Source organism: Dipodomys merriami, unplaced genomic scaffold, assembly GCF_024711535.1.
Source record: "Dipodomys merriami isolate MVZ:Mamm:240054 unplaced genomic scaffold, mDipMer1.0.p SCAF_11, whole genome shotgun sequence".
Classification (NCBI taxonomy): Eukaryota; Metazoa; Chordata; class Mammalia; order Rodentia; family Heteromyidae; genus Dipodomys; species Dipodomys merriami.
The window spans coordinates 16,717,237-16,728,662 of record NW_027202382.1 but is presented as its reverse complement, the minus strand read 5'-3'; the positions used below and the strand labels follow the sequence as shown (position 1 = coordinate 16,728,662).

General features: G+C 38.0%; 1 protein-coding gene across 1 annotated transcript in view; it reads right to left on the bottom strand.

Moving 5' to 3' along the window:
* Positions 1–2,143: 2,143 nt before the first annotated feature.
* Dcaf10 (DDB1 and CUL4 associated factor 10) overlaps positions 2,144–11,426 on the bottom strand; it is a 49,689-nt gene continuing 40,406 nt past the window's right edge. Inside the window, exons 5-7 of the mRNA XM_070010108.1 lie at positions 10,060–10,173; positions 8,959–9,104; positions 2,144–7,127 (exon numbers count right to left, since the gene is read on the bottom strand). Coding sequence (XP_069866209.1) covers positions 6,759–7,127; positions 8,959–9,104; positions 10,060–10,173 — 629 coding nt within the window. The 3' untranslated portion in view covers positions 2,144–6,758. The remainder of the gene's footprint in view (positions 7,128–8,958; positions 9,105–10,059; positions 10,174–11,426) is intronic.

The window sequence follows — 11,426 nt, the reverse complement described above, 5'->3', positions numbered from 1 at the left end:
GCTTAAGGACAATTCCCAGACTCACCTTGGTATTTACCAAGCCATCTTCCTTCAGCTTACATATTTCTGTCAGGAATCTTTAAAAAATGAACACTTCTCTGCCACTGAAACCAAATACCTGATTTGTAAGTAGTTTGTGCCTCCTTCCAGATAAAATGGCCTGACTACATTTTTGCACTCTAACCACCACATCCTAAATGCTACTACCTTTCTCTACTTAGGGACTCTTGGAGGCATAAACCTCAGTTCAGATGTCTTGTCCCTCTTGGGAAAATGGAGGGCCTGTTTTCAGGACTAGATGAGGTTTCCTGGTGTGCTTCCTGTGTCACCTTGTTCTGTTTTTTTTCATTGTACTTAACCTGTTTTATTACTTGGTGCCTATTGTCCATGTGGAATCCCCGATCTGAATGCAAAAAACTTTTTCAGTTCCCACTGCACAGTGTGTACCTGCTTCAGGGTATATGCCTTGTAAGTATTTCTTTAATAGTAAATTGGCAGCAGGTGCTGGTGGCTCACACCTATAAATCCTAGCTACTCAGGAGACTTGAGTGTCATGGTTCAAAGCCAGCCAGCGCAGGAAAATCCATGAAACTCTTCAATGAACCACCGGAATACTGGAAGTGGTGCTGTGGCTCAAAGTGGTAGTGAGGGCTAGGAAAGTGCTCAATGATAGAGTGCTTGCCTTTCATGCATGAAGCCCTGGGTTCGATTCCTAAGCACTCTACATAAGCAAAAGATGCTGGAAGTGGTGCTGTGGCTCAAGTGGTAGAGGTCTAGCCTTGAACTAAAGAGCTGAAGGTCAGCGCCCAGGCCCCAAATTCAAGCCCCACAACTGACAAAAGAAAAAACTAACAGTTCCCAGAGCAAGTGTCTAGCATGGGCAAACCCTGAGTTTTGATTTCCATCATAGAAAAACAAAACTTGGTGATAGAATGATCATCCTTTGTGGGGCAGGGTTTGAACACAGGGCCTATGTGCTATCTCTGAGCTTTTTGGCTAACAGCTAGTACTCTACCATTTTGAGCCACAGTGCCATTTCCAGTTTTCTAATGGTTAATTGGAGATGAGTCTCACGGGGACTTTGCCTGGCCTGCCTTCGAGCTGTGATCCTCAGGTCTCAGCCTCTTGAGTAGCTAGGATCACAGGTGTCAGCCACCAGTGCCCAGCCGCCTAGTTTCTCTTGAGTTGGTGTCCTTATTCCTATGCAACACAACATCCTGAGCCATACCTAACAAAATGTTTGCTGAATGAAAGACAAATTTTTGTTTTGTTTTGAGACAGGGCCTTGCTATGGAATCAAGATGGCCTCAAAGGGCTGGGAAGGTGGCTCAGTGGTAGAGTGCTTGCCTTGCATGCATGAGGTCCTGGGTTTGATTCCTCAGCACCACATAAGCAAAAAGAAAAAAGCCAGAAGTGGTGCTGTGGCTCAAGTGGTAGAGCACTAGCCTTGAGCTGAAGAGCTGAGGGACAGCGCCTAGGCCCAGCGTTCAGGCCCCACAACCGGACCCCCCCCCCAAAAAAAAAAAAAGATGGCCTCAACTCTTGATCCTTTTGCTTTATTCAGCCTCCCAAGTACAAGGATTATAGGTATGTACCACTATACCTGGCAAAAATATGAAACAAACCTGAGTCTTAATTTGAAGTTTTTCAAGTCAATGAGACATGCTTATTTATGGTCAGAATAAATCTTACCCAGATGAAGACAGTTTCCTCATTATAATAACAAATGATCTTTCACTAGTGCTGAATAATTTGCATATGATGTTCTGGCTTCATGGGAGCCAGAGGCCACCTATGCCGAAAGTTTGATTCTTTCAACAACTACTCTGTGTCAGTCCTGCCTGTATCAGGCACTAGGCATACAAAAATAAATGAGATAGTTTTTACTCTCTAGGAGCTTAGTTTAGTATATGAAATTCAAGGCACCTTAGAAACTACTGAAAAAACTTTCTGGGTATCTAGCATATCATTCAGAACATTCCAAGACTCCTAAAAATATGAATCAAATTTAACAGAAAGTACAGTTTGGAAAGATGCAGAAAAATATAGGAGGCAGTTCAAATAGTCTTAAATGTGAAAAGCATGAAAAATAAATGGAGAAATGGGAAAGCTAAAGACTACCTATTTTAAAGACTCGACCAGATTTAAATTTGAAAAATTATTTTATTATTTCTGGGTAACATTTTCACTTACAGTGACATTTTCTATACACATACATGGGAGGTGCGTATGAGATGTGCTCCTTGCTGCCATTGATAAAACCCACATCTCTGCCATTAATTCATTTACAACTAAAGAGAGCAGCATAAAGCTAAATTGGAGACTTTTCATAAAAATTTCCATTATCATTTGAATGGGAGACATTCTTAGGATATCATTTAGAATCATCTCTAAGATTACATTTTAGTACAATTTTATTCTACAATGAGACTAAACCATGTCTTTGTAACAATGTAACAATTTAATCATATATTTTAATGGTTACTGACGAAGTTTCGTGGCTACTAAAATAGTCTTAAATCTATCTGGATTTCTTCCTTTCTTTTTTTTTCCTGCTTTTTAATTTTTTTTGTAAAAACATAAAACCCCTGTGCAAATACAGAGCTTTTGTTGTTGCATTGCTGTACTTTGGTACATTTCTATTTATAGCTTAATCTAGCAGCATCCTTAGTTTGTAGTATCTTACTGAAGAATAAATGAAAAATCACTAGTTTAGGCTTTACCTGGGAGCTTCTGTTAGCTAGAAAGTAAGTAGAAAATAATCAAAGGAGCTACCTCACAGACTGTGCAGCCAAGTTTGTCCAGCTTTTTCAGCAGACTCTGAACAGACTTGATTATCTCATGTCCTAGCTTATAATGGTTGAAACAGCACACTAGAAGAAAAGTGGGAGCATGTTGACAGAACACACTATTTAGCAGATATAAAACATTTTTTTTAACCTCAGAGTTGAGGGAATCACATTGTAAGAGACATTAACTCATATTTGTTATAGCCCTTTAAATTTTATGAAATGGGATATATATGTATTTATATGTATCAGAGCTCATTGGGTATTTCATAACACATTATGAATATAACTTTTCATCATGAAAAAGTGAATTATACTGAACATGCTATTTAAGAAGGCAGGGAAGTATACTAACATACCTGAAAGACTTGCATCAAAAATAATTACAAGTTTTAAAATTTGGCACTTAAGAGATATGCATTAACTATCCAAAATTCATATATATGGTTTCTTCCTGACCAACATAAGGTGTTTCTAAGTGGATTTTCACAGCACTCAATTATAGCTGGCCATTAAGTGGGGATGATTGTCATCAGTAAGTTGTCAAACATTTCTCCTGCAAACACAAGTTTAACAGACAGTTATGGATACCAGTACCATGTATATTCTGACTAATGCTGGAACCACTAAACTTCTAAAAGAGTCTTAGAACATTTTCCCTATACTGCACTTTCTAAGAGAACACAACATTAAGAATGATATAATATGAACTTGGTTCTAGACACAAGAACAGGGAATATGTGATTTACCTTCTCCTTGCTTGTTTTCTTAACTTTTGATATAACATCTTCTCAGGGATGTAACAAGAAATAACAAAATGCTTTGAGCTTCGGAGAAAAAAAAGAGTACACATATTTTTAAAAGACTAAATTAGAAGTATTTTTGTCTTTTGCCACTTGGGTTTCAAAACTGAAAATAAGACATTCTGTATTTGATGTATGTAACTGATTCAATATGGCACTACCATAAACATACTGTCTGGAGTCAGCTTTTAACCAGGAGAACAATTTATACATTTACCAATGATACTTCTTACCAATTATAATATGCTTACCAATTATCATGAATAAAAATGACTGACTATAAGAGTAAAAAAAATCAGATTAGGTATGTTCTAAGTAAAATGGGACATGGAAAGTGTAATGAGTAATTCAAATAGTGTTGTATTTATAAGGCCATTTAATTCCTTGACTAATATTTCTTGGTGACTTTTTAAATATGACTATACCTCAAAGAGGGCAAAATTTGTTTGTGCTGTTGCTAATTCTCATTTTTATGGCTCTATTTTTACATAAGGATATTCATCCTCCAGTTTTTTTTCTAGCTCATCTTATCTTGCCTGAGGATATTTAGTTAGGAATGGATAATGTGTATGCCCCAAGTTTATTATCTTCATTCCCATGGAAACTTTCAGTCTTGGAAATATTTTTGCTTGGTACAGATGGTAATAAGAAAAGGTTCCAGAGATACTAAACAAGCAAAGTAACAGGCCAGTTTACCAGCCTTTACCAATTAAGGTAAAATGATGGAGTAGTAAGCAATCTTTGGATAAAACAGACAAATCTAGGTTTGAATCCCAGTCCAGCTACCCATAGCCAACTGTGACTTCAGGACAAGTCACTTAATCTTTCTTACCTATCACAACCTCCAACGTTAATTTGAGGTTCATTCTACCTATCTTGCAAGTTTTGGGGGGAGGGCTAGTAGTAAAGTAGGCACATTATTTAACACATAATACTTGGGACTAGTGGATCAAGAATCACGGACTGAATTTAGAGTTTGGTGACATTAGGTTCAGCATCTGACATCAAACCTTTCCAAATTTATACAATTTATGGAATCTTACATATCAATTTGATCATTATTATTTTTAATGTTTTTGGGTGTTTTCCTTCAAAACGGTATTTGCTTTTAATTTTTTAAAAATTTATGAAAAGCCTATATTTTAATGTGTTCTGTAGTAATTTTTTCAATAACTATGAAATTTTAATTTTTGCAATATCCATGGTAAGATTATCTAATTATAAAAATGTATCCTAGAGCCAATATAGTTCCAAGTGAGATAGCACCTCTTATGAATGTATGCAAATGGCTGTTCTTCATGTCTTACAAAGAAATGTCATTTTTATTCAAGTATTTGGCTCACTTTAACATTTCTCTCAGGTTTAAAATACTTTTCTACTCATGACTGAAATTCTCAGAATTTACTCTCATGCCTTCCATTTAAATCTATTGGCCATCTTAGGGGTACACAACAATATAGCTTAAAGACAAAGCATCTTTATAGTACTTAATAGAGTAGAAACTGCCCTGAGCAAGTTTCTCAGGAAATCTGAATTTAATTAGGAGGATTGAATTCAAGCAAGCACTGGCTTTGCTTTTAACTTTGCATAACCTTTTCTTTTTTTTTCTTCCAAATAATACAACTCATTCCATTCCAAGTTATTTTCTACTTCTAAAATTGTTTTCATTTACTATTACTATTCAAATATTCAAAACATCTTGTAGGGACTGTTTTAAGCACCAAGTGGATACAGAAGTATTGAGTGCTGTTTATAAAGGTTTCCTTTTCTCCCCCCCGCCCTCAACTATTATCTGGAGACTACTTGAATAAAAATTACTGAAGGTTTCTGTTAAAAATACATATTCCTATTGTCCACTTCCTGAAGGTAAGGCCCAGGTTTATGCATTTTCCCTTCATTATATTTAGCCTAAAGAAGTCTGTGACGTAAAAGGACAAGGTTAGTGCTGTGGCCTGAATTACTCCAGCTTCTGGAAATCATTTCTCAACACAATGGCATTCAACAGAGCAGCATTCCTGTGCTTAGTCTCTGCATCCTGATGCTTTTAGTTGCCACACATTTCGTAACAAAATCGAAAACAGGTATTCCTATGGGTACTTAGTCTTGCCATCCATGTGACTGACTCCAGGGTTATAACAACACCTTGAATAGGACTATAGTTCTCTGCTTACTAATAGTGAAACAGTTGAACCTATGACTCCTGGCACAAGGAAGAAAGACAATAAAATGTCACCATTGTACTCTTGATTCCCCTCTCAACCCCAATACGATTAATATATCCTGTGTGGTTCAAAGAATCACAGAAAATCACAATGTTTTTATCACTCTCTGACTCGATATTTGCTAATCTAAAAAATAAATCCTTTTCTGTACAACAGAAACGATAAAGCCTATTCCTTTTCTCTTTTTTAGCAATGCTGTTGTAACAACAAAATACCATTAAGGACACATGCTCAAGACTTAAAATTCATACAAGTAAATTATTGAAAGAGGGATGGTATTATTTTTTACAACAAAATCTTTGTTAAATGAAAAATTGTGTGTAATGTTAGCAGGAAACTTAAATGACATTTTGTTGCACCGACTAAATTCTTATGACAATTACTCCATTCTCTATGCTTAATATAGAGAAATATAATAGCAACTTTAAAAGGCCAAATATACTAATAAATGAAGGTGAAATGTCTTTTTCAACAACTGGTATGCTAACAGCCTACTACTTCTGGGTTTTATTTAATACCAGTGCCATAAGTTTCTTTTAGCTCAATCAAATTCCTGCCAAATGTCCATAAAATTCGTGAGAAAACCAAAACAAGAAAAGGAAAAGGAAAGAAAAGGGGAAAAGAAAGGAGGGACAGAGATTAGGAAGGCAGAGAATTTAACAAGATCTACCATGCAAAATAATCAGAAGAACGAGTTCAATGGCACAGATCAGCAGGAGCAGAGGAATGTTGAAAAAGATGATGCTGCATAGAGTCTAACTTGGAGATGCCCGTAATGATGCTGGATGACCAAGTAGTCATGTCACGGGTATGTTCATAGACCCCTAAGAACCAGGGTCTTGACCCAAACTTGTAAGATCTTCTAAAAAGAAAATACTTCACCTAAATGGAAGTAATTTATAAGTCAAACACCCAAAGAGTCCCTTATTTGATATAAGTTGTGCCTAAAACTTTGGCTGATACAAAGAAACTCGTCCACTAAGGCACCCTGAGGCAATCTGACAATGTGTCGGAGAGAACTTTGTTGTCAGTACCACATCATTATGAGAGTACAGAGAACGGATCACCCGGAGGGGACTGGCTTCTTTGGGTAAACAGTCAACTAGTTCACTGCACAGTTTGTCAAATCCCAACAAACGAATCCCATAACCATGTGGAGAAGAAATCATTCGCCCATCAGGGCTGAAGCAAAGTTCTTTGATGTAACCTCTGCCTACGTTGGCTTCTTCGATGTAATGAGTCAGTCGTAGGGAACAGCGAGGTGAGACAGGTCGCACTGGAGCTCCTTCTTGGAATTCATAGACACAGGTCCACTAGGGGAAGAAAAGAGAGACAAACTAGTTATCAAGCCCTAAACAGTGCTACACAAATACTTCATCTTTGAAAAGCTAAACTAAATGCCCAAACCACAGATTATTGAAAGAAATCTATCAGATGAATGCTATCCCCCTTCCAACTGACAAAAACCTGTCTAATTTTCTGTCTTCATAAGCTGAAGTGATTCTGCACTGTGATGCTTTAAAGCCTTTTGTTCTCTGAAGATGCCTATGTATTCCATAGTAATACATTTCCTTTTCTGAGGGTAACAATAATCTTAATATTTAAAACATTCCTGGCCTGGGCACTAGTAGCTTACATCTGCAAGTCTAGCTACTCAGGAGGCTGAGAACTAAGGATCACAGTTCAAAACCACTTAGGCAGGGAAATCTATGAGACTTTTATCTCCAATAAACTATTCAGAACAAGCTGGAAGTGGCACTGTGTCTCAAGTGGTAGAGCTCTAGCCTTGAGCACAGGAGGCTCAGGGACAGCACCTAGGCCTGAGTTCAAGCCTCAAGACTGGCAAAACAAACACATGCACAATAACAACAAAAAAAAATTCCTGGAATATATCCAAGCCCTTAGAACACCTTTCTCTAGAGTCAGAGAGATCCTTGAAGATCCCTTCTTTCCAGAATGATGGGACCAGAGATTTCCTAGATTTTTTTTTTTTTTTTTTTTGTCAGTTGTAGGGCTTGAACTCTAGGCCTGGGCACTGTCCCTGAGCTTTTCAGCTCAAGGCTAGCTCTCTATAACTTGAGCCACAGCTCCACTTTTGGTTTTCTGGTACTTAATTAGAGATAAGAGTCTCATGGACTTTCCAGACTTTCCTGCCCGAGGTAGCTTTGAACCATGATCCTCAGATCTCAGCCTCCTGAGTAGCTATGATTACAGCATGAGTCATCGGCATCCAGCTTCTTAGAATTTTTTTTTTTTTTTTTTTTTTTTGGGTCCAGTCGTGGGGCCTGAACTCTGGGCCTGGGCGCTGTCCCTCAGCTCTTCAGCTCAAGGCTAGCGCTCTACCACTTGAGTCACAGCGCCACTTCCGGCTTTTTTTTCTTTTTGCTTATGTGGTGCTGAGGAATCGAACCCAGGGCCTCAGGCATGCAAGGCAAGCGCTCTACCACTGAGCCACCTTCCCAGCCCAGCTTCTTAGAATTTTAAAAAGAGAAATAATTGGCTTGCCAAATATCACATTTAGACAGCTTAGCTGAAATATCTCAGTGTTGTGTTTAATATATAAGCTGTTTCTTGTTTTTTTTAAACAATGAGACAAAGCAGGCAAGAATTAAGCAGCTAGGTATAAACTGGGCTGATCATGATCTTTAGAGTTTTCAGCTTACACACAGAAGAGGAAGAAACCTTTCTAAGGGATAAAGATAATATAAAGGAGCAGAGAACAGAAACAGGTAAAGTTGAGAAGCAGACAGTATGCCCCTGAAGGGCAGGCAATCAGCCTAAGGACACAGGACAATGACATTTTGTCCAATGAACTCTGATGAAAGTGGAATGCTGCTGGGGGTGCCAGTGGCTCACACCCATAATCCTAGCTACTCAGGAGGCTGAGATCTAAGGATCTTGGTTCAAAGCCAGTCCAGGAAAGAAAGTCCGTGAGACTCTTATCTCCAATCAATCACAGAAAAAGCCAGAAGTGGAGCTGTGGCTAGAGTGCTAGCCTTGAGCAAAAGGAGCTCAGGGATAGCACTCAGCCTAGAGTTCAAGCTCCAGGCCCAGCAAAAAAGAAAGAAAGGAGGGAGGGAAGGAGGGATGGAAGTAGGAAAGAAGAAAGGAAGGAGAGAGAGAGAAGAGTGCAGCTGCCTATACCTCCTGATCATCAGTGTTGCTTGAGCACCGAAGAAGCGTGGCCCAACCTTTGGGGTGCAGCTGCAAGGATGTGATGCAGTTTCCGCGGTCCCTCTCACCAGGAACTTCAGGGGTTAAGACTTCAAGACTATTTCGCGGTGAAACTCCTGAGATACAAGAAAATGAGAATTTGGGATGTAACTTACCCAAATGCAAGGACTAAGATGTAACTTATCCAAATGCAAGGACTAAGACATTTCACAAAGCTGTGATTTCTGGCAGCCACTTCCTATGCCTTTATCCCTTAGTCTGTGAACATATGGCTTTTGAGTTTGTAGGAAAGGGAATGGAGAAAGAGAATGAGTACAAAGAATACAAGTTTCTACACTGAATCACCAATGATCTACTGAGGTCCTTGGGATTTAGATTTCTCAAAAAGCTCATTAAGAACTACAGTAATTTGACAGAACAGTTCCGATGCTTCTCTACTTACAATGGGGTTAATAAATTCACTATAAATTTAAATTATTGTAAGTTGAAAATGCATTTAAATATACCTAACCTACTGAACAGCATAGATCAGCAATATAATATACTGGACAGAATTAGTTATTTCCATAATTGTGTTATTTTCCAGAATCATGATAGAATATGATATTCTATATTGCTATTCTGGGAAAAGATCGAAATTCAAATTTGAAGTGTGATTTCTATTAAACACATATCATTTTTAGGCCACTGTAAAGCTGAATAGTCATTAAGTTGAACAGCTATTAAACTGGAAACTGTCTATTCTATAAACAGGAAATTAGCTATAATTATGGCGATGAGAGAGGACACTTCACATGGAGGCATGTCAAAACAAGAAATGGAAGACATTGCCAATCATACCATCTTCCTGGTGACTCTACTATTCCACATTGTTTTCTTCTACCTAGCCCCCAAAGAAAATGACTATCATATTAAGACATTATTACTAACAGGGATATGTCATATTCCTTTGGTATGTGAAAAACTGCTTTAATTGACACTGTAAGAAAGCAGTTTAGAAAGTTTTTATAAAAAAAAACTTTTGATTGACTTTGTTGTTGGTAAGATTGAAAAACCCAACTTTTAACCTACCTTCTCTTTGAGAAGCTCGTGACATGTGTTTCTCAGAAGATGAATTAGAGTCACTGTGATGACAAGGTGAACCAAATACTCTAGGACCAGATGAACTTGACAAAGTAGTCAAATCTTGAAGAAAAATAAAGTTTGACAATAAACTTGTAGTATTACCTGTAGTATCTCTTAACTGTTTCTTTTTCTTTTTTTGCTAGTATCAGAGTTTTAACTCAGTGTCTCAAGACTGTTCAGCTTGCTTGCTCCTCTGTTGGAGATCTGCCACTTAAGTCACATCAACAGATCAGCTTTTTGTTGGCTAAAGATGGATTGTATAGACTTCTTGTATCAGCTAACTTTGAACCTTGATCCTTCAGGTCTCAGTCTCTAGAGTAGCTAGGAATACAGGCATGAGTCACCACCCATACCACCACCAGCTCTCCAACTTTTTAATTATTTCATTGGTCCATACTTTTTTTTTCCTTGTGCTAATCCTAGGACTTGAACTCAAGGCCTGGGTGCTGTCTCTGAGCATTTTTGCTCAAGGGTAATACTCTACCACAGCTCTACTTCTGGCTTTTTGGTGTGGCTAATTGGAGATAAGAGACTTACAGACTTTTCTGCATGAACTGGCTTTGAACTGCAATTTTCTCAGATCTCAGACTCCTGAGTAGCTAGGATTACAGGTGTGAGCCACTGGCACTGCTCATTAACCCATACCTTTTCTTTTTTAATTTTTGTTTTTGTTTTAAGTCTGAGTCCTGAACTAAAACTCCGTACCTACCACTTTTGCTCACTGGCTTAGCTCTCTCTACCAACTAAGCCATGTCTCCAACCCTGACCCATACTTTTTAAAACCCATCTGAAATGTGACCAAGAAAAGCTCACATAAAACTAAGATATAGTTAGCTGGGCACCAGCGGTTCACACCTGTAAATCCTAGCTACTAAGGAGGCTGAAATCTGAGGATCAAGGTTCAAAGCCAGCCCAGGCAGGAAAGTCTGTGAGATTTTTTTTTTTTTTAATCTTCAATCAACCACCAGAAAACCAGAAGTGGCTCTGTGGCTCAAGTGGTAGAGTGCTAGCCTTGAGCTGAAAAGCTCAGGGATAGCACCCAGGCTCAGAGTTCAAGGCCCATGACTGACAAAAAACAAAAAACAAAAACAAAACTAGGATATAACTAAGATAGAACAGGGTAGGACAACTCTTTTTTCTGTTTATGTCCTAAAATCTTTATATCAAAGATTTGCTAACATAAAACTCAAAAACCAAATAAATAAATAAACACCTTTAGTTCCTTTCATTTCTGTATTAAGATGAAAGAAGAAAATTCAATGAAATGAAAACAGCTGTTTAAGACTATTTAATGTTAGAACAGGTTCTTTGCA